This window comes from Dendropsophus ebraccatus, chromosome 6, assembly GCF_027789765.1.
Source record: "Dendropsophus ebraccatus isolate aDenEbr1 chromosome 6, aDenEbr1.pat, whole genome shotgun sequence".
NCBI classification, from domain to species: Eukaryota; Metazoa; Chordata; class Amphibia; order Anura; family Hylidae; genus Dendropsophus; species Dendropsophus ebraccatus.
In genome coordinates, this window is record NC_091459.1 from 66973041 (window position 1) to 67001004 (window position 27964).

At 45.4% G+C, this 27964-nt stretch overlaps 1 protein-coding gene and 1 pseudogene across 2 annotated transcripts; one reads left to right on the forward strand and one right to left on the reverse strand.

Annotated features, from left to right (window-relative positions):
* Window positions 1-869: 869 nt before the first annotated feature.
* LOC138794870 (protein NCBP2AS2-like) lies at window positions 870-12098 on the reverse strand. 2 transcript variants are annotated; one of them, XM_069973793.1, is made up of 3 exons: window positions 11766-12097; window positions 11390-11692; window positions 894-1098 (listed from the first exon to the last, which is right to left on the reverse strand). In XM_069973793.1, exons 2-3 carry the CDS (start codon window positions 11672-11674, stop codon window positions 1039-1041), a joined length of 345 nt encoding a protein of 114 aa, XP_069829894.1. In that variant the 5' UTR covers window positions 11675-11692; window positions 11766-12097; the 3' UTR covers window positions 894-1038. The 2 variants fall into 2 exon arrangements, with proteins under 2 accessions (XP_069829893.1, XP_069829894.1); XM_069973792.1 differs by having other exon boundaries at window positions 870-1098; window positions 11390-12098.
* Window positions 11473-27964, forward strand: LOC138794869 (nuclear cap-binding protein subunit 2-like; annotated as a pseudogene).

Below are 27964 nucleotides of genomic sequence, written 5' to 3' on the forward strand. Positions count from 1 at the left end.
TTGTCAGCTTTTAATTACAGCTATATTCTCCTGGTCCTTCCTCGTCTCATCATAACAATCCTCTCCTTTCTGCTGGACTATACAATGCTTCAAGTAGCTGCGGCTTGGGGCTCTAATCCATGGAAGGCTTTGGTTCTCCTGGCAATGTCTCCAGTGACTCAGTTTTTTTACACCAGAACATTCAGCAATGCTGTAGAGGGGGTACTCTTTGCTCTTCTCCTGCTCCTTATATCACCTGGTGAAAGGAACCCTGTGACCAAGAATTGTAAAGCAAAGTCTCATCATCTTATTGGCCTGGTATTGACGGTCGGTTTTTTTAACAGACCCACTTTCCTCTGTTTTGCTTTTGTGCCATTGATATACCAGGCTGTCCAAAGGGGCAGCCGCAGGTCCCAGTTCTCACACACGTCCACTATTCTTACCATCATGAGGACAGTGCCTAGTGCAGTTCTCTGCTCAGTCCTATTTATAATGGCTGACACTATATACTACACAGGACATTGGCCACTTTCTCTGAACAAGAAAGAAGGCTTCATTGAGCAGCTAGTGAAAAACTCAATTATAACGCCTATAAACTTCCTGCTTTATAACATTAACCCTGAAAATCTTGCCCAGCATGGAGTTCACCCCCGAATAACTCATATTGCAGTTAATGGCTTCATGCTCTTTGGACTGTTTCATCTGTCTGCTCTGTGCTCTGGGATGAACATGTTAAAAACCAGGATGCGGCATAGATCTAATGATGAGAAGCCTTCTCCCCAGCTATCTGGTAACAGTTTACTGCTAATGATTTACTTTGTGCCGCTCATGCTTCTGTCGCTTTTTAACCACCAAGAACCTCGCTTCCTCATCCCCCTGGTAGTACCATTGGTATTATTAGTTTCCAATTATAAGAGAACAATGAAAACAAAATGCATTATTGTCTTGTTTAATGTCACTGGAGCCCTTTTCTTTGGCTGTCTCCATCAAGCTGGATTAATTCCTGGCTTGTTCCACCTCCAGCAAATTGTGCAGTCTAAATCCACTGCTGGCAACATGTCACACCATCACACTGTCGTCTTCACGCACACATACATGCCTCCCATGTACTTGCTGAACCTAAAAAAAAGGCAAACATCCGTGGATATTATCGATCTTGCTGGCTGTACTGAAGAGCTCTTGTGCCAAAAACTTCGAGAAATACAAGGTACAAGGAGAACTTTCAGTGAGAAATGCACAGGCGTCGGGGAAGACAGTGCATCATTTCATAGCTGTATTTCCTGGCACTATTACAGAAGTTGTGGAAAGTTGCAGATTAGTCCACAAGTATGAAGCCTTGTTCACACCACATCTGTCAATGGAGGACCCTCCCAAAATATCTCATTTGCTTACAGGCAGCTTAAAGAGTCAATTATCACTGTATATAATTGAGGTTGTTGTGGGGTAACGGGGATAACCTCAGAGTGGTGCACTTGCCTCCTTGGTTACAAAGAAAATATATACAGAAAGTGGATTACACATGGAAAACGGTTGGTTATTTTTTCCTTTAGCATTTGATAATGATATCAATGTAGTCTTCTGTAAAAGTGGTTATCCACCACTACAAAAACACGGCCACTTTCCCCCTACTGTTGTCTCCAGATTGGGTGGGGTTTCAAACTCACTTCCATTAAAGTAAATGGAGCTTAATTGCAAACCGCACCTGAACTGGAGACAAGAGAGGGGGAAAAGTGGCCATGTTTTTTGTAGCGCTGGATAACCCCTTTAAAGGGGTACTCCAGAGACTTTTTTTAAACCAACTGGTGTCAGAAAGGGTACTCCGGGAAAAAAAATATCTTTTGAAATCGAGGAACTTTCTGGTGTCAGAAATTTATACAGATTTGTAATTTACTTCTATTAAAAAAATCTCAAGTCTTAAATTACTTATCAGCTGCTGTATGTCCTGCAGGTAGAGGAGTTTTATTTCTTGTCTGACAAGAAATGTGTTCTCTGCTGCCACCTCTGTCTGTGACAGGAACAGTCCAGAGCAGCAGCAAAAAAATACTGGAAAAAATACATGACTTCCTGCAGCTGATAAGTACTGGAAGACTTGAGATTTTTCAATAGAAAAAAAATTACAGCTCTGCATAACTTTTAGACATCAGTTTCAAAACATTTTTTCCTTCTGGTGTCCCCCTTTAATCCAGACCAATAAAACTGAACAGGTTTTTCTGACAGTTTTGTAAGTTATGCTATGTGAAATATTCATTACTGGTGTATAGTATTAAACAGACTTATCTCGTATGTATTGAGCAGAGCACTAAACCTTGACTACAGCACTTAGTATAACAATCAATATGCATATGTACGTACCAGCATGGGGCTGTGACGGCAGTCTCTCCCCTGATGGATGGCATATTTCAAGGATCAGCTATGTTGGGTTTCAACATGCTCCATCATTTGCTTGTGTGGGATATAAGCCCCCACTTTATTTCTCCTCATCTAGGTATTCCAGGATTTTTGAAAATATAAATTGCTAAAGGTCTGATGGGGATTGTCACTATTGTGTGTACAGCGCCCATCAGAGGATTATCATTATTGGTATCAAATTATTAACTTTAAAAAATGCCAAAAACAGGGATTATTCCAAGTTAACCTAGACTTCACTTGTAAAAAAAAAACATGTTTTAAATTGCAAAACATCATAAAAGTACAGGAAATGTTTTGGTGCAATTAGAAAAAAACATTTTGGGGTAGATTTATCAAACAGGTGTAAAGTAAAATTGACTTAGTTGCCCCTAGCAACCAATCAAATTCCACCTTTCATTCCTCACAGATTTTTTAAAAAAAAATGAAAGGTGGAATCCTATTGGTTGCCAGGGGCAACTAAGACAAATCTCCCCCTATGTGTAAGAATTTATTTTAACTGACTAGTGTCAATGAATGTAAACAAATCACTAAATATAAAGTATACAAAATCTCTATGTTGTTAGAGGCCATGACCTTTGTATTAAAGGGGTTGTCCGGCGCTAAAAAATTATTCACAGAATAACACACATTACAAAGTTATACAACTTTGTAATGTATGTTATGTCTGTGAAAGGCCCCCTTCCCCGTGTCCCACCACCCCCACCCGGAAGTGTGGTGCGCTATACATACCTGTCACGTGCCGACCACGGTCTCCGATCCTCAGCAGTGACGTCTTCTTCGGGAGGCCGGCGGATCTTCCCGAGTGCCGGCCGCCCTCTGCAGCGTCATCCGAAGCTCAGCCGCGATTGGCTGAGCATAACTGTGCTCAGCCAATCGCGGCTGAGCGGCTGATGACGCGGCCACGTCATCAGCTGCGATTGGCTGAGCACAGTTATGCTCAGCCAATCGCGGCTGAGCTTCGGATGACGCTGCAGAGGGCGGCCGGCACTCGGGAAGATCCGCCGGCCGCCCGAAGAAGACGTCACTGCTGAGGATCGGAGACCGTGGTCGGCACGTGACAGGTATGTATAGCGCACCACACTTCCGGGTGGGGGTGGTGGGACACGGGGAAGGGGGCCTTTCACAGACATAACATACATTACAAAGTTGTATAACTTTGTAATGTGTGTTATTCTGTGAATAATTTTTTAGCGCCGGACAACCCCTTTAAATTATAAGTAACCTATTGAGAAATTGGTCTCCTTTGCTCGTATTTTTTAAACACACTCTCTGTAGCTCTTTCTTATAACCTGAAAGGACAATATACACCCATACAGATGTCAGGACAGGCATACATGAAGTCTATCAAATGCACCAGTTCCATTAGTTCAAACGGGCATGGTCATAAGTAGTGATGTCACGATACCAGAATTTTGATTTCGATACCGAACCGCTGTGATCTGTAGTTTTATTTAGTACCATCTTTTTATGGGGTACTGAATTGAGTGGTCTCTGCACTTGCTCGGTTTACCGTGCGTGATCAGGAAAGTGACAGGTAGTATGGACAATAACACTTCAGCTGCCAGGGATGGGGATTGTAGTCATGTAACACACAACTGCTATCAGGTGGGAGGATGGGGGTTGTAGTCATGTAACACACAACTGCTATCGGGGAGGATGGGGGTTGTAGTCATGTAACACTTTAACAATCAGAGGGTGATGGGGGTTGTAGCCATATAACACACACCAGCCAGCAGGGGGGATGATAGGGGTTGTAGCCATATAACACACACCAGCCAGCAGGGGGATGATGGGGGCTATAGCCATATAACACACCAGCCAGCAGGGGGGATGATGGGGGTTGTAGCCATACAACACACACCAGCCAGCAGGGGGGATGATAGGGGTTGTAGCCATATAACACACACCAGCCAGCAGGGGGATGATGGGGGTTGTAGCCATATAACACACACCAGCCAGCAGGGGGGATGATGGGGGCTGTAGCCATATAACACACCAGCCAGCAGGGGGGATGATGGGGGTTGTAGCCATATAACACACACCAGCCAGCAGGGGGGATGATGGGGGTTGTAGCCATATAACACACCAGCCAGCAGGGGGGGTGATGGGGGTTGTAGCCATATAACACACCAGCCAGCAGGGGGGATGATGGGGGCTGTAGCCATATAACACACCAGCCAGAAGGGGGATGATGGGGGCTGTAGCCATATAACACACCAGCCAGCAGGGGGGATGATGGGGGCTGTAGCCATATAACACACACCAGCCAGCAGGGGGGATGATGGGGGCTGTAGCCATATAACACACCAGCCAGCAGGGGGGATGATGGGGGTTGTAGCCATATAACACACACCAGCCAGCAGGGGGGATGATGGGGGCTGTAGCCATATAACACACCAGCCAGCAGGGGGGATGATGGGGGTTGTAGCCATATAACACACCAGCCAGCAGGGGGGATGATGGGGGCTGTAGCCATATAACACACCAGCCAGAAGGGGGGATGATGGGGGTTGTAGCCATATAACACACCAGCCAGCAGGGGGGATGATAGGGGCTGTAGCCATATAACAGACACCAGCCAGCAGGGGGGATGATGGGGGTTGTAGCCATATAACAGACACCAGCCAGCAGGGGGGATGATGGGGGCTGTAGCCATATAACACACACCAGCAAGCAGGGGGGATGATGGGGGTTGTAGCCATATAACACACCAGCCAGCAGGGGGGATGATGGGGGTTGTAGCTATATAACCGACATCAGCCAGCAGGGGGGGATGATGGGGGCTGTAGCCATATAACACACACCAGCCAGCAGGGGGGATGATGGGGGCTGTAGCCATATAACACACACCAGCCAGCAGGGGGGATGATGGGGGCTGTAGCCATATAACACACACCAGCCAGCAGGGGGGATGATGGGGGCTGTAGCCATATAACACACACCAGCCAGCAGGGGGGATGATGGGGGCTGTAGCCATATAACACACACCAGCCAGCAGGGGGGATGATGGGGGCTGTAGCCATATAACACACACCAGCCAGCAGGGGGGATGATGGGGGTTGTAGCCATATAACATACCAGCCAGCAGGGGGGATGATGGGGGTTGTAGCCATATAACACACCAGCCAGCAGGGGGGATGATGGGGGCTGTAGCCATATAACACACACCAGCCAGCAGGGGGGATGATGGGGGCTGTAGCCATATAACACACCAGCCAGCAGGGGGGATGATGGGGGCTGTAGTTTTACTATTCCTGGTGTCAGGGCATGCTTACCGGTGACCTGGATTTGTCTGTGATCTGCAGGTTACAGCCCCCCTCCCCCTCCCAGTCAGAGTCAGGCCGACTGTAAACCCCCCACATTGTGTCTGCTCCGGAGTCTCCTGCCGGCCCCGGCCTCCCCCCTCCTCACACTCCTGCCGCCCCCACCACCTCATAGTCCGGTGCAGATGTAGTGGCTGCATCTTCTGCCTACCCCTGCTCCAGCCTTCTCCTCTCCCGGACACCGCTCTCCCTCTCCAGCCCGTGACCCTGCTCTGCCCGCAGTCATTAGCAGCCGGGGTCTGCTACACACAGTAGCCGACCCCCGCTGTATATGGAGCGGGCTCAGGAGGGGGGAAATGCCGCTGTCAGTGTGACAGCGGCATCTATATAGTTACATAGCCGGCAATAGCTATGTGCCGGCTATTTGAATTTGGCGCCGACGGGGGAAGAGGGTGCGCGCTGAGGAGGTGACAGGTGGGAGCAGGGGGCGGCACACAGATAACACGGCCGGCGCTGATATAGCTGCCGGCCGTGTTCTCTGCGCTATACTTTATGTTAAACTGCATAATAGCGCAGTTTAACATAAAGTTTCGATACCAGGAAATCCTGGTATCGAACTGTTTTTCGGCCCGGAATATCGATAGTAGTATCGATATTTCGGTGCATCGTGCAACACTAGTCATAAGTCTTAATCAGTCTAGGTCTGAGCGTTCATACCCGTACCATATCGGGAGAAGGAGTGGGAGAGTCCCATGGTGCAGCGTGTTCTCTCCCTGCTCTGTGTAAGAACAAAACAGTCAGGCCCAGAATGAAAGTTTATGGAGCCCAACTTTTTCTTCTTACACAGAGCTGAGGGAGGACGAGTTGCAGTGTGGTCCTCTTTCGATCGGTACGGGTCTGAAAACTCAGATCTAAACCGATCAAAACTTTTGACATGTATCTATGACATCAATAGTAAAATATTCAACAGCATCCGATGGGAGTAGTAGTCTTCAGTAGAGCTTTATTGCATATTCCAGACAAGTAGCAATGTTTCGACCATCAGTTGGCCTTTGTCTAGCATACCTTGGGGGCTGTTGGACTTTACATTTCTTTGTTATGTCTCTATGACACATCAAAAGTTTTTACAAATGACAAGTACACAATTTTTTTTTTATATGTCAGAGGGACAAAATGTAATCATAGGTTGAAGTTTGATTTTTCAGACCTCAACCTATCAAAGTAAGCCAGGATAAGTTTTTGCAGGGCACCCTAGGGGTCCGTCTAGGTCACAGACACATAACAGAGAGAGAAGCATGTGGCAGTGCAGTCATCTCCCTACTAATTCTACTGATCAGTCTCTGCTGACACTCTTAGATAGCTGTTAGGTCAAGGAGAGACTTGGCACCTTTTATATATTTAATTGTGCTACCAGAATGTACAAAACTGCTTTGATTCTCTGGTACAAGGAGTCAGAGGCTTTTCCAAGCTCCTGATCTGCTGCAAACTAAATGCCTCCTCCCCCTCCCTGCTTGATTGACATCTGGAAGCAAAGACCCAAGCAGAGTCAGGTATGGAAGGGGGAGTAAGGAGATATCACAGCTTGCTGCACTTAGGAGCTTGGGAAGGCATCTTTTTACTATAGAAGAGCATTTTATATGTTCTTGAGGCACAGGTAAACTTGTGTAACTTGTGTCTCCTTATCTTAAAGGACAAGTGCCATGAAAAACTTTTCCCCAGTAATTGAAGCACATTACAAAGTTATATAACTGTGTAATATGCTTCAATCACCTATCTGCCTCCCTTCCCTGTCTTTTCCCCCCTCCACCCCCCACCAGGAAGTGTCCTGACTCACACAGACCTGATTACTGTCGTCACGGTCACCAGGCAGCTGCTCCTTCTTGTGAGGATGAGCCATCAGCAGGAGGGCTGCTCTAGATCCTGTTACACCAGCCTCCCCCTCCCCCTCCTTGTCAGGTGACTCTGCTTGCTCAGCTTATCTTCTCTAGTGACATGACTCCCTCACTGAGTCCACGGCAGCAGGAGAGAGGGGATGAGGGGAGGGGGGAGCTGCCTATGTGCCGAGTCAGTCGGAGGGAACATAAGCAAGTGACATGTGACAAGTGATGGCTTGCAGTTGTTCAGCCAATGGGAGCTGAGCAAGCTGTCATCTGACAAGGCAGGGGAGGGGGGAGGCTAGTGTAATAGGAGAAGGAGCTGAGAGAAGAGCTTGGTGATGGTGACCACCGTAATCAGGTCTGTGTGAGTCAGGACACTTCCTGGTGGGGGGTGGAGGGGGGAAAAGGCAGGGAAGGGAGGCAGATAGGTGATTGAAGCATATTACACAGTTATATAACTTTGTAATGTGCTTCAATTACTGGGAAAAAGTTTTTCATGGCACTTGTCCTTTTAACAGCAGATCCCCTTTAACCCTTTGAGGACCAGGCCCAAAATGACCCAGTGGACCGCGCAAATTTTGATCTTAGTGCTTTCGTTTTTCCCTCCTCCCCTTCTAAGAGCTCTAGCACTCTCAGTTTTCTATCTACAAGCCATGTAAGTGCTTGTTTTTTACAGTTGTAATAGTTGTACTTTGTAATGGCGTCATTCATTTTACCATAACATGTACGATGGAATTCCAAATATATTATTTATGAAGATATAAATAGGTGAAATCGTAAAAAAGAATGCAATATGGTAACGTTTGGGGGGTTCCTGTGTCTACGTAATGCACTATATGGTAACAGCGACATGATACTATTATTCTATAGGTCAGTCCGAACACAACCAAATGCAGGTTACACAGATTCTCTAATGTTATATATGTATTTTTTTATTAAATCCTTTTTTTGGCAATTAAATATTAATAAAATGGGCCTATTGTGACGCTTATAACGGTTTTATTTTTTCACCTATGGGGCTGTATGGGGTGTCATTTTTTCCGCCATGATCTCTAGTTTTTATTAATATCATATTTGTGAAGATCGGACGTTTTGATCACTTTTTATTGATTTTTTTAAATATATAATGTAACATAAAATCGGTAATCTGCGCACTTTTTCCCCTCTTTTCGTGTACGCCGTTTACCGGTCGCAATGACGCTTGTTATATTTTAATAGATCGGACAATTACGCACGCTACGGTATATTATATGTTTATCTATTTATTCATTTTTATATGTTTTATTTATATAATGGGAAAGGGGGGTGATTTAGACTTTTATTGGGGGAGGGGTTTTGGGGTAGTGTGTTAGTGTTTTGAACTTTTTTTTTTTTTACACTTTTGAAGTCCCTTTGGGGGACTTGTACATACACTACTTTGATTTTTACACTGATGAATGCTATGCCATAGACATAGCATTGATCAGTGTTATCGGCGATCTGCTCATTGAGCCTGCCTGTGCAGGCTCAGTGTAGCAGAGCGCCGATCGGACCGCATGGAGGCAGGTAAGAGACCTCCAGCAGTCCGTTTCAACGATCGGGATCCCCGCAGTCACACTGAGGGGGTCCCGATCGGTAAGTGACAGGGGACTCCCCCTGTCACTTACACTTAAACGCTGCGGTCGCGCCGCGATCGCGGCGTTTAAGGGGTTAATGACACGCGGCAGCGCGATCGCTGCAGCGTGTCATTACCGGTGAGGTCCCGGCTGCTCACTGCAGCCGGCCCCCGCCTCCTATGAAGCGCGCTCCGCTCCGGAGCGCGCTTCATAGCGGGAATAACACCCATGACGTAAGGTTATGTCATGGGTCGTCTGGGGACAGACTTCCATGACGTAACCCTACGTCCAGGGTCGTCTAGGGGTTAAATAGCTAACATGCAGGGGAATGTGAAAGCACAATTTATTCCAGTTATATAAGCCCAGGCTGATATTAAAAAACAAAACCACACACACAACACCGAAGCAACAGGAGAAATGTAAAGTGAATATGAACAGATGGGACAGATTTGGTGGAGATGTCGCTGAATCGGATAGTTCAATTCAGGAAGCAGAGCTGTAATAATGGGAAGGTGTAGGCAGCCTGGATATAGGGAATCTGACACTGTAACCGTTAGGACAAGGAGAGATATTGTATCTTCCATATATCTAGCTGTGCTTCCAACATGGAGAAACACTTTTATTCTTTTATGCAAAGTTTCAAATAGGCTGAGCAGCTGATGACGCGGCACAGGGGGCGGCGGCAGGAGGGACGGCCGGAGCGGTTCGGCCAGCCTCCCGAAGATGTTTTCATTGTCCCAAGATGGCGGCCGGGGGCCGACAGTAATGCGGTGAGTATAATGCACCACACTTCTAGGGTGGGGGGGGGGAACACGGGGAAGGGGGCCATTCACAGACATAATACACCACACTTCTGGGGTGGGGGGGACACGGGGAAGGGGGCCATTCACTTACATAACACAGATTACAAGGTTGTATAACTTTGTAATGTGTGTTATTTTGTGAATAAATGTTTAGCTCCACACTCCCCCTTTAGGTTGCTCCCTTCAGCGTGTGTGTTTTTCTGTTGGACAGAATAGCGCAGACCTCTGAACTTTTTCCTAGAGAGAGATAAATTTGTTGCATTTACACTATACAGTTTAAGGGTCCTATTAGATGGGCCAATGGTGGCCTGATCAATAATGTAAAGGAACGTAGATCTGCTACATAGATGCTCGTTTACTGAGCCTATTAAAAAGCTCAATAATTATTTAGCAAGGGCTGCATGGCCATCGTTAGTAATGTCTGTGCAGCCCCTGCCCTAAACCGTATACCTTACCCCCACCATGATCCCGATGTTCTTCTGTTCTCTCCTCACTTCCTGGCACTACCGCTGTAACCTCGAAGCCGGTCGTTGCACTGACAGGTAACTCAGCCAGTCACTAGCCTTTCAATTCAGAGACCTGCCCTGGCTCCAGGAAGCAATCAGACAACAGAAGAATATCGGGAGCATAGGGAGGTCATTTATACAGTTTACACAATCATCAGCGACCAACAATTTTAGATGAGGACCAAAAGACATGAACAGCCGATGATTACTGTCCTCCCGATGGTCTGTGCAGCCAAGAAATAAAAAAAAAAAAAACACACACACACTTGTCTGAACTACCCCTTAAAGGTCTATTATGAAATATTGCATTCAGGATTGGATATCATTTTGCTGGATGGAGACCTTATTCGCACGTTCTGCAATCATGGATCAACTTGATTTCAATTTTACTACTGAACATTCCGCTTTTTCACTGATCTACAATCTGTTCCATGAGAAAATAGCACACGTCCTAGTGCGTATCATATGAGCCAATAGTAAGCTACAGGATCCTTGGTATTTACAGGCAATAAAATCCAAGCAAACAAGTTTTTTTTTTTTTTTTTTTACAGATGCAATTACAGAATTTTTTTCAAGAACCAGAGTAAAAAAAAAAGTGACCCTCATCTTATAAGGCCAATAGGAGCCACATATATAAGGAATACCCCTTTAACTTCATGTGTATGTGTTGTACCATTATGTGGTGATCCTTCCTTCATGAATACAATTATCATACAGCAGCCATCTCATAAGTCACAACAAGCCTTTATTTCCTCCAAGGTTTGTGGACATGTCAGACGCTCTTCCTGCAGGTAATTCTTGTCCCATCCCCGGGCTGTAACTCGCCCCATGGCCACTAGAGGGCCCCAGTGTGCCAGGAAACAAGTGCGCGGCGGATGAGCAGAGGCTGTAGAGCTCCGGGCAGGAGAAGGTCACGCTGCTTCACCTGCCGCTTCCTTTCTTCATTTGCCCCCTCACCTCCTCCATTCCAGTCTTGAGCTCCTTGACGAATGTGTCTTTGATCCTCCCCACCTTGCGTCCCACCTCCCCCAGATCCCGGGAAGCCCCAGACACCTCCCGCTTCAGCTCCTGGACCGTGCTGGAGCGGAGCATGCGCTGTGCAGCGTCCCTGCCGGTCAGCTGCGCTTTAGTGATGGCGAAGGCGGTGATCTGCGCGGCTCTGCGGATGGGCCGGGACTCGGAAAGCTTCTCGATCAGCTGAGGGTTGTTGAGTAACGAGAACAAGAGCCTCCTGAGCACCATCTTAGGAGGACGTGTGACCTGAAGCACATAGACACAGCTGGTTACACCGGCGACTCTACAGCTCAACGGCCGCCGCATTATCCGGACCTACCTGCGTCTCTGGCCGCTAACCTACACACGCTGTCAGCTGTTTGCCCGCATCAGAGATGGCGGAAGCTGCTTCCGTTTTTTAAACCCGGAAGTGCTTCTTTACAGTGTCTTTTCTGATTGGCCCATCAGTGTCGTTAAACCAGTGTCGCTTTGCGGCTGCAGCGCTTTGTTACGTTTTCCGTGGAGGGTGCGAGTCGGAAGCTGTAAGGATGCTGAACGCATTGAAGAGTGACTCGTATGTGGAGCTGAGCCGGTACCGGGACCAGAAATTCATGGTAACACCCGTCTGCTGTGTCCTGCTGACTGCGGCGCTTCCTTCTGTAGGGCGCTCGCCCGTGGTTTCTCTGAACCGATCACAATCCTCTCATTTCCTGTGCTGTACGCGCAGTGCTCTGCTATCAGGCGCCCCCTGCAGGAGAAGGCGCGCCATGGAGCCCATAGCCAGCTCTGCGGCTGACACCTACATGTGTGTGATGGAGCAGGCAGCCACCCTGACTAGCAGGGACATAGGTAACATGGCAAGGGGTCAGGCCCCCAGTGACGCATGCCACTCCAAACCCGCATATCCCCCCCCCCCAACCACCTCACTCCACATTGCATAATACCACTGTACTATTACTCCATCACATCTACTATACAAAGACCAATATTCTCCCTCAGCAGTGACAATATAGAGGTAGATTTGGCTGGATTCTGCAGACTTTGTAAGTGATACATCCAGTAACTCACAGGGGGCAGCTTCTCCTCTTCTGACGTTTTTGTTAATCAAAGTTTTTTACTCTTCCTTTTCTTCTCCATCTGGCCATAATGAAAACGTCTTCAGCCATTGCTCGTCTCCACAGGATCTGGCAGACAGACGTTTTAGGCTTCTCTTTCCAACATCATTCTCATCTCTACACAAACTCCCCATCTGTATTGCTTCACACAGTATCTGTGCCCCCATATAAGCAGTTACGCTCATTATGTCCCTCCAAATAGTAGACAATCCCCCTCGGTGCTTCTTCATAGCACTGGGCTTCTCTGTGCACCTGTATAATATAGGCCTGGCCTCTATGCCCCCATGTAGTAGTTAGGTCCCGTCTGTGCATCCATCCAGCAGACTTAACTATGTCCCATACAGTGGTTAGGTGCCTCTGTGTCCCCATATAGTGTGTAGGTCACCTCTGTGCATCCCCCTGTTAGTTATCCCCTGCTGGTAAATTGATATACACCGTGTAGGCAATCCCTCTTACCTCCTTGTCTCATAGACAATTCTTCCTGTTATTCCCACTGTAGTAAGACCCCTCCCCTGTAGTATTCCACCCCCATCATGCTAGCCCTATGAATAAAAACACTATCCTGGCTCTGCAGTCCTCAGACATTCCTTTCTAGTGAGCTGAAGGTGTGTGGAACGCGGCATAGGTAGGTAGAATGTCCACAAACTAAGAGGGCAGGCCCGGCAGAGGATGGCACTAGCACACAGCCACAGACTAACGGCCCACCACACATATACACAGATACACCCAGCACTACACACAGGCATCGTCCCACCACACACAGAAACACGGATAGACATGTGATGAATGGGCAGAACACAGCCGGGGCTCCGACTTTTGCTGTTCAGCAGCTGCCTGCATCCATTGGTCTGTGTGACCCATGAATGCAAGCAGCTTGCTAAACTTTGGGACAGAGTGAGGTGGCAAGGGGGGCCCTGCCACAACCGTGACCGCTGTAGCTGCGCCACTGCCCACAAGGGGTTTTTCCTTTTACTTTTGACATGTCATTGAGATGGAGTTTGAGTGTTAATATTCCTGCAGCTAGTTAGAGCTAATAGAAGCACATAGATAAAGGGAACCTGTCACCCCCGTGCCGGGGTGATAGGCTCCCGACCCCCCGTTACAGCCCCCTATACTTACCTAATCCCGCCGGGTCCCGCTTCTGGAGGTGGTTGGGTGATGAAGATCTCAGCCGCTGCAGCCAGGCGCGCGCGCTGAGAGATGAGTCCAACACCCATAGAGAATGACAGGAGAGTCCAGCGCTCCGTCATTCTCTATGAGCGTTGGACTCATCTCTCAGCGCGCGCGCCGGGCTGCAGCGGCTGAGATCTTCATCACCCGACCACCTCCAGAAGCGGGACCCGGCGGGATTAGGTAAGTATAGGGGGCTCTAACGGGGGGTCGGGAGCCTGTCACCCCGGCACGGGGGGTGACAGGTTTCCTTTAAGCACTTCACTCCCTGGCTTGCTACGATCTCCATCTTGCTGTAGAAGATGACCACCCCATAGTCTAACAGTGAAGCTTGTTTCCTGTGGTGACCTGAGGAGAGAAGAGCCTGGCCATCTTAACACCCAGACTCTGACTGAGTTTCTAGGACGTCAAAAGATTTTTTGATTGATGGTGCCCATGTAAGGTGTGGCAACGGCAGAGGAAGGATACGGTCTGCCACTTTCTCCCACTATGCACATGCATCATCCTGTTTCAGCTATGTATTAATAGAGTTCAAGGTGTATACAAATCTAGCAAAAAACAATGTGTAATTCACTGAATTCATTTTTGTCATTCAGTCCTTGAAATATGTAATAAGGTATGCTTCTTTCTTTAATAAGGTAATATGTCTGTCACCACCTTCTTTTGGGAGATTAACCTTCTCTAGGCTGGTGAACCCCATTTAAGGAGTAGTGGCCCTTTAATATAATGGGCTCTATGCTTCTCCTCCATCCTTCACAGGTAGGATGTGTTGTTCAGAGGTCTGGAAGTGTTGTTTGCCATGTACAATGGCACAGTGTTTGGGATTGCAGAGCTCACCTTATCATATCTTTTCCCCCCTTCCCTTTAGGGTAACATAGACGATCAAGAGAAGCTCCTGAAGCAAAGCTGCACTCTGTATGTTGGAAACCTGTCATTTTATACTACAGAAGAGCAAATCCATGAATTATTCAGTAAAAGTGGGGATGTGAAGAAAATAGTTATGGGCCTTGATAAGGTGAAGAAGACGGCATGTGGCTTCTGCTTTGTAGAGTATCCTTTAACCCCTTAAGGTCAAAGCCAATTTTCGTTTTTGCGCTTTTGCTTTTTCCATTTTATGTTTAAAAGTCCATAGCGCTTGCATTTTTTCACCTAGAGACTTATATGAGCGCTTATTTTTTGCGAAACCAATTGTACTTTGCAATTACAGGCATAATTTTTCCATAAAATATGTTGTGAAACCGGAAAAAAATCATTTTGCGCTGTCAAATTGAAAAAAAAACGAATTTGTTTTGATTTCGGGGAGTTTTGCATTTACGCCGTTCGCCCTATGGTAAAACTGACTTGTTATGCATGTTCCTCAAGTCGTTACAATTACAACGATATATAACATGTATAACTTATATTGTATCTGATGGCCTGTAAAAAATTCAAACCATTGTTAACAAATATGTCACTTAAAATCGCTCCATTCCCAGGCTTATAGCGCTTTTATCCTTTGGTCTATGGGGCTGTGTGAGGTGTCAGTTTTTGCGCCATGATGCGTTCTTTCTACCGGTACCTTGATTGCGCATATACGACTTTTTGATCGCTTTTTATTACATTTTTTCTGGATTTGATGCGACCAAAAATGCGCAATTTTGCACTTTGGGATTTTTTTGCGCTTACGCCGTTTACCGTGCGAGATCAGGAATGTGATTAATTAATAGTTCGGGCGATTATGTGTGCGGTGATACTAAATATGTTTATTAATTTATTTATTTATTAATTTATATTTATAAAATGGGAAAAGGGGGGTGATTTGGATTTTTATTAGGGGAGGGGATTTTTTTATTAATAAAAACACTTTTTTACTTTTTTTTTTACATGGACTAGAAGCCCCCCTGGGGGGCTTGTATATACATAGCACTGATCTCTCATAGAGATCAATGCTGTGTATATACACAGCAAAGATCCATTAGATCGGTCATAGATTGCAATGGCCTGCTGCAGGCCACAGCAATCTATTGCCGAGCCGGGATCAGCGACATTCCGACGCTGAGGCCCGGCACGGGCAGAAGAACGGATCTCCCCCCCGCGATGCGATCGCGGGGGGGAGATCCGTGCCACTAGACACCAGGGATGCACGGAGGAAAGCACTTCAATGCAGCTGTCAGGTTTGACAGCTGCATTGAAGGGCTTAATTAGCCGGTGCGGCAACGGGACCCGCGCCGGCTAATAGAGGCACTGCCCGGCTGCAGATTGCAGCCGGGATCGGTGCCGTTCAGAGCACCCCCTGCGGCACCATGACGTATCAGATACGTCATGGGTCGCTAAGGGGTTAAGTGATAAATTTGACATTTGAAATTTAGCATTTTCTTATTGTTGGGCTTCTGAAAATAATAAAACAAATCTGGCTATTCTTGTAGTTACAGCCCATACTTCCATTACCTCCAGATGGCACTTGATATTGCAAGGAGGAGCACCTGTCCCTTATTTGTAGGTCTCCCAGAAGGAAATAGGCAGCACTTTGGGAAGCAAGTAAACAATGATTCCTTTATCAATCCATGTTGTAAAGTTTTAGCTCTTACGGTGCGTTTACACAGAGATTTATCCAACAGATATTTGAAGCCAAAGCCAGGAACAGAATATAAACAGGGAATGGGTTGTAAAGGAAAGACTGAGATTCCTGGCTTTGGTGTAAAAAAAGAAATCTGTCAGATAAATCTCAGTGTAAACAAGGATACTTGTGGATAAGGCCAAAAATACTAATTTTACTAGCAAAATGATCCTTAAAGTGAACCTGTCACAGATAAAAATCTTTGCCATGTCAACGAGACATTTTAAAGGGGTTATTCAGAATTAGAATAACATAGCTGTTTTTTTTCCATCTAAGAACAGTGCCACACAACTTGGCTCCATTCACTTCAATGGAACTGAGCTGTGATACCACACACAGAGAGGATGTGAGTGGAGCTGCTTCTGTAAGAAAACAGCTATATTTTTCTAATCCCGCATAACCTACCCTTTAACCTTCCACACTAGCCCTGTCAGATTAACCTTTGTGACCTTAAAACCAGTCTGTTCCTCAAATCTTCTGCTTAGGCGGACTGGCTGCTAAACTTTATGGGTTTAAAGTATGAGAATACAAAGGGGGAAGGACAGTCGATAAAATATAACTTTTATTCTTTGCAAATATAAAAGATTATTTCCACAAGGTGTATAATACAATAGTGAAATTATTTACATGAATACAAAAATGACGGTCTCAAGTACGTCTGGGAGTCTCCGTGTCTACTATTCAAGGTTCAAACCATACGTATCCAGTATTGTAGATGGTACAAAGGTTAATCATTATAAGAGACACAACCAATCTCCTTAAACAGACGGAGAGAACCAAGCACCGGAAATGATCAACTAACAAGTTACTACCCACTGTTAGGCTATGTTGCCAATTGCACAGAATGGGAAGTCAGGTAAGTCATGTATCCGTCAGATCCGCCAAAAGTACCAATAAACCACGCCCAACGCGTTTCAAAGACCAGTGTCCGTCTTATCATCAGGGGCCAGGTGGTCACAAATGCATGGTACAAATCGCAATCGTGAATTATCATAAACATGTATAAACAATATTAGCAGAGTCACATGTTAATTGGGATGGTGCTTTCAGTGGGGACCAGAAGTGGCCGTATACTCACTACCCAGGGAGCATCAAAAACCTGCTTGTAAAGTGTCCAGAATAATGCAGTGGCTGGTGCTGGACACTGTAAATAAAAACAAAGGGGGGGGGGGGGGGGGGCGTATGAGAGCCCTGCTCAAGCTGTGTTATGTAAGGTAATGCTTTGCCATACTTACTCTAATCAGCAGGATAAATAAGCCAAAGTGTGAGTTAGCCAAGCTGTGTGGGAGCCTAACCTAGAGACAGGATAATTACTGTATTAGCTAGTTCAACATCTATTTGGCACAAGCGAAACACCCACAATGGGGACATACTTACTTTCTGATCCGTCCACTAGTGTGATCGCATCCCCTCATCCTGCAGTGGCAGAATGCCGGGAGCGCTAATCGCGGCCCCGCTAAGTAGCGGGGACGCGTGTTCGTGCGCGTGTGACGTCACAGCAACCGCCGGAGCGCGCCAGACTCGAATCACTCCCCCAACCTGCCCAGTGGGAGTGGCCCGCCCTGTACTGTAAACAGAGCAGCGTGTCGACTGTCCTTCCCCCTTTGTATTCTCATTTGACAGTGAAGGATCTACATTATACTGTGGTTAGATGTGCCGAATTCACATTGTATATTTGGATTTTTGATTTCTTGACCCAGGCATGGCTGGTTTTGTGGCTAATTCTGTGGACCTTGAAAGTTGGCTGACTGAGGCAAAAGAGGTCTTTTCTGAGAAAACCTATTCCCAACCTAGATATACACCATCTTTGAGGGCAGCATTCAAAGAGCTACAGGTGTGTCATAAGCAATACATCACGTCTTGGTGGGAGGTTCAATCATTTGAGAACTACATCAAGAATAAAATTTTCCCTAGAGGACTTAGAAACCCTGTCCTCCCAGCTCCCAGACTACGCTCACCAGCACTCTTAAAAAAGTGGGAAGCAGAGGCGACAGCAAGCTCACTGAGACAATTGGGTTTCCTCCTAGAGGAGGAAAGAGTGAAGCTTGATCTAGCTAGTAAAAAACTTCAGGAGCAAAAGGACATCACTTTGAAATTCAACACTGATCCTGAATTCCCGGGCAAGGAAGCACAACTTAAAGCAGCTATTCAGCGCTTTCAATATCATCTAAAGGAAAGAAAGCATTCTCAATTTGCCCGGGACGTACAGGATTTCAGAGAAAATCGAGCATACTCTGTTCTGGAAAAAACTCATAGACAGAAGGAACAGGATACTGAAGTGTCCTCTTCCGACACAGAATTTTCTGAGTCTGAATCTCGTACCAGGGAGGGCTCTGGTAAGACTAGCGCATCAAAAAGAGGGGGAGGCAATAGATCTACTAGTAGGGCTCCCAACGTAGGCCAGTCTAACCAGTTCCAATGTGTGGACAACTCCTTACCTCCTTCTTCCTCTCAACCTTTTTTAGGCATGAAAAGAGGGAGGGGGAGATATGGTTCTCCATCAAGAAAGCAACCCCCTCGGGGTACCAAAAGCAATTGAGGGCACCCATTGGATCATCACAGATTATGAACCTATTCTCATATCCACTCACACCAACACAAGAACAGGTCCTCCTCCTAGGTCTTTCATTTGTCCCCACAACTAATTTTGATCCGTTTGTGTGGACAAAGGACCTTCACTTATTTGCTAGAAAGTTACGGTGGCACAAGCTGTTTAAACATAAGGATATCAGAGAGTGCCAGGAACTAGGCATCACCTTAGACGACCTTGGAGCGGTTAGAGACCTGACAGACCTTCTTGAATCAAACGAGACACCACCAGGTTGTGGCCCCTTGACTAATTGCAAGCCCAAGAGTACACGATTCCCCCCAGTAGGAGACATCTCAAGTATCGAGATTTTTGTAGACCTAGTAGAAAGAGATCTTAAAGGGCTAATGCCCACTTCTGGATACACTAACCTGATACATGGGGAGAGAAGCACTAAAAGAACTCCAAAACAACCCCCACTTAATAATTAAACAGGCGGACAAGGGGGGGAACACAGTGTTACTAAACAGAGAAGACTATGTTGAAATGTGCCACAGACTCCTTGATGACAGCCAAACCTATGAGGTGCTACCCGGCAACCCGACTAACACGTACAGACAGCAATTGGACCAGATTTTGTGTAGAGCAAGGGGGGCCAACTTGATTGATGACAACGAACTGGGGTTCTTACTCCCGAAATGCCCAGTCACCCCGACTTTCTACGCCCTACCAAAAATCCATAAGGGGACTAGCCCACTAAAGGGTAGACCAATAGTAGCAGGAATTGGGGGGCCTCTCACAAAACATAGGCATCTATGTAGATAAGATCCTGAGAGACTTTGTCTTGAGCTTACCCTCCTACACCAGGGACACCAGTGACCTGCTACAGAAACTCGAGTTCCTAATTGTGGAACAAGAGGTACAACTGGCAAGTATAGACGTGGAGGCACTATACTCCTCTATCCCGCACGACCAGGGATTAAGGGCTGTTGACTATTTTTTGTCATCAAGAGGTACACATATGCGGGCGCACAACCTTTTTGTGTTGGAAGTCCTGATATATATTCTAACCAAGAATTTTTTTCCTGTTTAATGGGAGGTTCTACCACCAGCTCAGGGGTACGGCCATGGGTAGCCCATGTGCGCCTACCTATGCTAACCTACTCCTGGGCTGGAGGGAGGCCACCATCGCACTCTCGGATGAAAGGGAACGACTTGGGGAGATGGTTCTATCCTGGGCCCGCTTTATAGATGATATCTTCATCCTCTGGTCTGGTACAGTAAACTATTTTTCTGAATACATAGCTGCCATCAACATAAACTCTATTGGTTTACATTTCACCTTTGAGATTAATGACTGCACACTAACCTTCTTGGATGTTAGGATCTCGAAAACTTCTCGAGGATACCTTGACACAACTATCTACAGGAAGGAGACCTCTACGAACAGCTTACTGAAATGGGAGAGCTGTCACCCGGTGCCCCTTAAAAGGGGTATTCCGAAGGGTCAATATCACCGTTTCAGGAGGAATTGTTCTAGGGAGAGTGACTTTAAGACACAAGCAAATGACTTGAGACTTAGATTTCAGGCTAGGGGATATCCGGGCTATACATTACGTAATGCATACAAGTCCTCCAAATCCAGGCAGAGAGAGGAACTGCTATCACCCAAACCTAAGACGGAGGAGCAGGGAGTTATGAGGATCATAGAGACTTTCGATAGAGCATCACAAGAAGTGAGAGATGTCCTTTCCCGCCACTGGAATATCCTGAGACTGGACCCAGACCTAAAAGACGTCATTGGGGAACGCCCACTTATTACATATCGAAGGGGGAGAAATATAGGGGACTTGGTCACACAGTCACCTCGACCCCACTCCCAGGCCGAACACCTGGCTCCATACGCTACAAGGTAGAGGGTGCTATGCCTGTGGGCACTGTAAGGCCTGTGACTACGTGACCAGAGCAAAATACTTTAGGAGCACAAGCACAGGGAACACATACACGATTAGCACTTTTCTCAATTGCAGTAGCAAAGCAGTGATCTATGTGGCCACCTGTACCTGCGAAAAACAATATGTAGGTAAAACGATCAAGGAGTGGTGGAGAAGAATTCTTGAACACCTAGGAGACATCAGGCACAAGCGGGACACCCCCTTGACGAGACATATTCATGAATCTCATGGGGGCAGCCTGGGTTGCCTCTCATTTACAGCTATAGATTGCCTTAAATCCTCAGCTAGAGGAGGGGACCTTGATAGAATTCTGCTACAAAAAGAGAGTAGATGGACCTATACTCTACAGACTATCTCCCCCCAAGGGTCTGAACGAAACCATCAACTTCGCCTGCTTTATCACTCACTATTTGAAGTCGCACTGGCTCTATCAGGCAGTTAGGGACGGTCCTAGTGGACTGCGGACTGAGCTAGTTGAGCCAGCAGTTCCAGTATAGGGCATACTATGGTATGACAGGATAGGTTCCTGTGTGGGACCGTCCTTTTTAGGACGGCCACCCCACCTAGGTACAGGGCCTATTGTTGGGATTTCTAGGGATACTATAGACCCCCTGTTATGCCAATCGACCAATTCCTATCTAATCACCAACCGCTAGTCATTTGAGTCATCTTTCTCCCTATGTGTCCAGCCATATCTCTAATGGTCACGGGTCGTGCCACTCCTACACTATTTAACAACGGGTGATATGTCTATTTGGAGTTATATCAGAATAATAGCTGACCTTCTTTAAGCCATTATGCCAAATAAATAGCAATCTCAGACCCCCCCCCTGATAGAAATTAGCTACATCCTAACCAGAATCAGTAAATAACCATTAAGCCTGTTTATTATTGCAGCGCCGATGAATACATTATATCAAGTGGCTGAACGGTGTCCCCCGTCTCCGGAGCACACTCTGCACAGACACGCTGCTCTGTTTACAGTACAGGGTGGGCCACTCCCACTGGGCGAGTTGGAGGAGTGATTCGAGTCCGGCGCGCTCCGGCGGTTGCTGTGACGTCACACGCGCCCGAACACGCTTCCCCGCTACTTAGCGGGGCCGCGATTAGCGCTCCCGGCATTCTGCCACTGCAGGATGAGGGGATGCGATCACACTAGTGGACGGATCAGAAAGTAAGTATGTCCCCATTGTGGGTGTTTCGCTTGTGCCAAATAGATGTTGAACTAGCTAATACAGTAATTATCCTGTCTCTAGGTTAGGCTCCCACACGGCTTGGCTAACTCACACTTGGCTTATTTATCCTGCTGATTAGAGTAAGTATGGCAAAGCATTACCTTACATAACACAGCTTGAGCAGGGCTCTCATACGCCCCCCCCCCCCCTTTGTTTTTATTTACAGTGTCCAGCACCAGCCACTGCATTATTCTGGACACTTTACAAGCAGGTTTTTGATGCTCCCTGGGTAGTGAGTATACGGCCACTTCTGGTCCCCACTGGAAGCACCATCCCAATTAACATGTGACTCTGCTAATATTGTTTATACATGTTTATGATAATTCACGATTGCGATTTGTACCATGCATTTGTGACCACCTGGCCCCTGATGATAAGACGGACACTGGTCTTTGAAACGCGTTGGGCGTGGTTTATTGGTACTTTTGGTGGATCTGACTGATACATGACTTCCCTGACTTCCCATTCTGTGCAATTGGCAACATAGCCTAACAGTGGGTAGTAACTTGTTAGTTGATCATTTCCGGTGCTTGGTTCTCTCCGTCTGTTTAAGGAGATTGGTTGTGTCTCTTATAGTGATTAACCTTTGTAGCATCTACAATACTGGATACGTATGGTTTGAACCTTGAATAGTAGACACGGAGACTCCCAGATGTACTTGAGACCGTCATTTTTGTATTTATGTAAATAATTTCACTATTGTATTATACACCTTGTGGAAATAATCTTTTATATTTGGAAATAATAAAAGTTATATTTTATCGACTGTCCTTCCCCCTTTGTATTCTCGTTTGACAGTGAAGGATCTACAATATACTGTGGTTAGATGTGCCGAATTCACATTGTATATTTGGGTTTAAAGTATGCCCTGCTAATTTTTATTACATACAGTATAACATCTCCCAGGATGCAAAGCCATGAACCATAACTACATACAACAAATCTGCTCTTTGTCAAAGGCCATGGCCTAAATAAGCCTGCTCTGTTTTTTTTTTTCCCTTATTTTTTTCTTATGCAGAAACTGTTCAGTTTTATGTCAGCAACCATGTTTCATTGATTTTAATATACCAAACCTCTGGTTTTTAAAAGCCGCACTGCGTTTTGTTTTTTGTTCCCCTATGCAGAAGAAGAAATGGCATGTTACTACTTCCTTAGGAGCTTTACACGTCTTGTGGGACATTTTTGAAGCTTGCATCCTTAGCGTACACCGTAGAGAAGACACAGAGTCTTCTCTGTGGCATAAATCATGGACAAAATTTCAATCTGCTCAGGAGCAGGTTTAGGTATTGCCGGATTAACTAAGGTGTGCACCTCTAAGGGTGTGTTTACACAGACAGGTTTATTTGACAGATTATTAAAGCCAGGATTAGATTTGTAAAGCGAAATCTTAACCTTTTTTCTCTGAGTCTGTTCCTGGCTTTGGCTTCAGTAGACTGTCAAATAATTCTAGATCCAAATGTGCAAAATAGCAAATGTAAACCCAGCTTCAGCCAGTGCACTGGCTGGAGCTGGATTTACATTTGCTATTTTGCACATTTGGATCTACATTCTTGGATGTGATTCGGCCCATTTTCATCCGTGCTCCACCGAGGGTTGCTATATACAGGCTAAGGACTTGGGTGAGCTGATTTTTCCTTGTTTTTTTGCCATTTGTCAAATAAATCTGTGTAAAATCACCCTTAGTGAGGCTGGTGGAGCCTAATTCAAGACTGGTGTACAAGTACACCAGTCGTAATAAATGTTCTCCTTGTGCTTAGTTGGCTACACTACCTCTTCTGCCCGATCCTTTGATCAGACATGGATAAATGCACCTTTGCACTGGGAAGGTAGGTTGCCCTTGCAGCTGTTATGACATAATTCACTTAGTTAGGCTGCATGCACAAGTCCCATGTTCGCTCCGTGAACACTGGACAAATGATCGTGGCTCTGTCATTGCAGTGGTGCAACCATTCAAACAGTTTCCCCATTCCCGTCATATTAATAAATCATGCCGTTTGGGGAACACTCCAGTATAGGCATTCCACGTCTGTGCTTCACGGAGTGAACATGGGATGTGTGAATGCAGCCCCTTTAGGCTGTGTACACACAGTATTTTTCCTCAGTATTTTTCAACCCAAAACAGGAGTGGATTGAAAACACAGGTTAAAATAACTGTTGCTGTTTTAAAAAAACAGCAATTGCCATTAAATGACGGCCATCCACTAAGTTTCAACAGTGTGTAAATATAGCCTTTCTGTGTTTTCAATCCACTCCTGGTTTTGGTTGAAAAATACTGAACAAAATACTGTGTGGGAACATGGCTTATTTGTTATGCATCAAAAACATAGTGGGATACCACAACACAGTGTTCACCATTATTTACATGTGTTAGTTGTCATTGGTTGCCATATAGTGTATCAGTATGTTCTTTATGCAGACACTGCCGTTCCTTGTATTTAGGAGTTAGTTTGGAACAGTGAACATAGGTTTTTAGAAGCCCGTGCACACAATCCTAATCTCACTCACACCATCATTTGTGCCTCCACTGATAGGTCTTTGCCATCAGACAGTACTCCAGCGTTTTACCTTCTGGATTTCAGTCCGTGTTAAAACTGACCCTTTGCATCTTTTTTGTCTGATAAGTCACCAAGGATCATGATTAACAACCTTATGTATTTGGACCTTGACTCGGACTGTGGTACGCATAGCATTAAATGCATCTGTATACAACTGTATGCACCTAGTGATTATTGTGGTTATTAAAAATACCCACGCAAGATACTCGCTGGGAACTAAATGGTGGCATTGGCTTGTTGTTGCATATCTTTGTGCCCTGTGTGCATTGTGTTGGAGAGGTACTCGAAATAGTGATAATTTCTGTAAACATATTAAAGCCTTAACATTGTACTCAGATACTACACCAGAGCAGACACTGAACATGCAATGAGATTTATTAATGGAACTCGGTAAGATGATAGAATCGTCCGAACAGACTGGGATGCAGGATTTAAAGAAGGCAGACAGTATGGACGTGGAAAATCAGGTGGTCAGGTAAGATTAAAATCCATTTATTTGAAATCATAACTCTTAACGCCTTAAAGACCTGACAAATTTCCATTTCCATGTTTACGCTTTTTCCTCCTTGTGCTTAAAAGGCCATAGCACTTGCATTTTTCACCTAGAAACCCACGTGAGCCCTTATTTTTTGTGTCACTAATTGTACTTTGCACATGAAAAACAAAAGCTGGAGATGCACTACTCTAAATATTCAAAGCACATGTAAATAACAATAAGAAAAGTGGGTGCACAGAGCCCGCATACCACACAAAATACTGAAAACAAAACACTAGTAAGTATGCAAAAGGGGCAATGGCACACCAGTATTGAGAATGAAAATATCTTTATTTAACAAATCATGAAATATAAAGGGGAAAACACTTGAAAAAGGTTAAAAACACTTAAAAAACAGAACAAGAGACCATGATTGTAATCATGTACTCAGGGCCAATAGTGGAGAACAATATACTCCAGGTAAAAGTCTCAAACCCCATCCAACAACAATATGTAAGTCACTAATCACCACCGAAAAAATCGATCTCAGATGAACACATATATGTACAGATAAAGTGCAAATGCATGAAAGATGGATCAAATCAAAGATGATAATGAAAAGTTATGTGACAAGCACAAAAGAACAAAAAACAACCATGCAACACCTAGATGAGATAGGGTACAAGAGATCAAGACGAAATGTGGTGAAAGACAGGGGGGGGGGAGAGGCAAGTAACCAGTAACTATGGCCCAATGATGTCCCACGCGTTTCATCCTGGGAGCAGGACGGAACGCGTGGGACATCATTGGGCCATAGTTACTGGTTACTTGCCTCTTCCCCCCCCCCCCCCCCCCTGTCCTTCACCACATTTCGTCTTGATCTCTTGTACCCTATCTCATCTAGGTGTTGCATGGTTGTTTTTTGTTCTTTTGTGCTTGTCACATAACTTTTCATTATCATCTTTGATTTGATCCATCTTTCATGCATTTGCACTTTATCTGTACATATATGTGTTCATCTGAGATCGATTTTTTTCGGTGGTGATTAGTGACTTACATATTGTTGTTGGATGGGGTTTGAGACTTTTACCTGGAGTATATTGTTCTCCACTATTGGCCCTGAGTACAGGATTACAATCATGGTCTCTTGTTCTGTTTTTTAAGTGTTTTTAACCTTTTTCAAGTGTTTTCCCTTTATATTTCATGATTTGTTAAATAAAGATATTTTCATTCTCAATACTGGTGTGCCATTGCCCCTTTTGCATACTTACTAGTGTTTTGTTTTCAGTAATTGTACTTTGCAATGACAGGCTGAATTTTTGCATAAAGTACACTGCGAAACCAGAAAAAAATTTAATGTGGTGAAATAGAAAAATAAAAACATGGGGGGAGGGGGGGGTTAGTTTTTACGCCATTCGCCCTGGGGTAAAACTGTCTTGTTATATATATTCCTCAAGTCGGTACGATTACAACGATATATAACTTGTATAACTTTTATTTTTTTTAATGGCTTTTAAAAAATTAAAACCTTTTTTAAAAAAATAATTGCTCTATTTTCATGCTTCTAGCGTTTTTATCCTTTAGTCTATGGGGCCCTGTAAGGTGTCATTTTTTGCACCATGATCTGTACTTTCTATCGGTACCTTAATTGCGCATATGCGACTTTTTGATCGGGGGGGGGGGGGGGCAATAGATTACCTCCCACTAGACAACAGGGAAGTAAAAACCCCGCATTTTAAATGCAACTTTGACAGCTGTATTTAAAAAGCTAATTAGCGGGCATGGTGATCGGATGGTGCCTACTAGTAGCCGTGGTCCTGGGCTGCATAAAGCACCCGGGATCGCGGTGGTTCAGAGCGGGGTTGCTGCATGGCCCCCTCTGAACTGTTAACGACCGCAGGGCGTAAATATACGCCCTTGGTCGTTAAGGGGTTAAATAGTACACACTTTAATTACATTTTTCCTCAGGTCCTTTGCCGTAAGTAAACTTGCTCACCTATAGGACTCTAATCTCTCATGTGGTGATGTGTCCCTAAGAAAATCATAGGGATGCACTCGAGATTTTTTTTTTTTTTACCAAGCTTGGACTGTATAGGGAGTCATTTCATTATAGGTGCTTTCCAGTTTCTGTTTACTTCTGTACATATAATGTACCGCAGTGCTTCTCGAACTGTGAGGCGGGCCTCACCAATGAGGTGCCCTTTAGTTGCTGGTAAAACACAGCTTGGGAGGAAGTTCTCACAAAAGTGACCACAAATTGCACTGTCTTTTCCCTGACTGCAAAAATCTCTGCTTTAGGGTGCCTTCACACACATCTGATCCGCAGCAGATTTTCTGCTGCAGATCCGCAGCATATTTAATCTATATAAGTGAACACCGCATGAGATCTGCTGCAGATCCTGTACGTGTGAATGCACCTTTAGGAACATTATTGACTTATTTTGTACTTATTTAATGTTATGCAGAAATTAGGAGACAAATGGAGGGTAGATTAGGCAATAGTTTTTATATTTGCATGGATGTCTATCATAGATGGTGAGGCCCCAGCTTCCTCTTGGTCAGTTTGGTGAGGCCCAGGCATCATTTTGTCTGTTGGCTGAGGCTCCATTAGTAAAGGTTTGAGAAGCACTGATGTACAATGTATACATACGTTACACTGTAATGTAAAGTATATAATTTCTTTTCCTAATAGGTCAGAGACGAATATCGCCAAGATTATGATGCAGGAAGAGGTGGTTATGGTAAAGTCGTACAGACATTCTGAAGGCATGCGGACCTTTCCAACGCATACAATAGAAGTTTGGCGTTTTGTATCTTACCAGCTATTTCTATGAGAATGTTTTAAGCTGGTCTTTATGTAAAGGACAATACAGATGCTTACAGTGCTATTTGTTCTTACCTTTTTGTTTCT

Coding starts and splice junctions, on each gene's coding strand:
- LOC138794870 (XM_069973792.1), bottom strand. CDS start 11,752: ATGCGGCGGCCGTTGAGCTGTAGAGTCGCCGGTGTAACCAGCTGTGTC. Junction 1,099..11,389: donor TCAAGACTGGAATGGAGGAG/GTGAGGGGGCAA, acceptor CCTTTTTTTTAG/GTTCAGCAAGTACATGGGAG.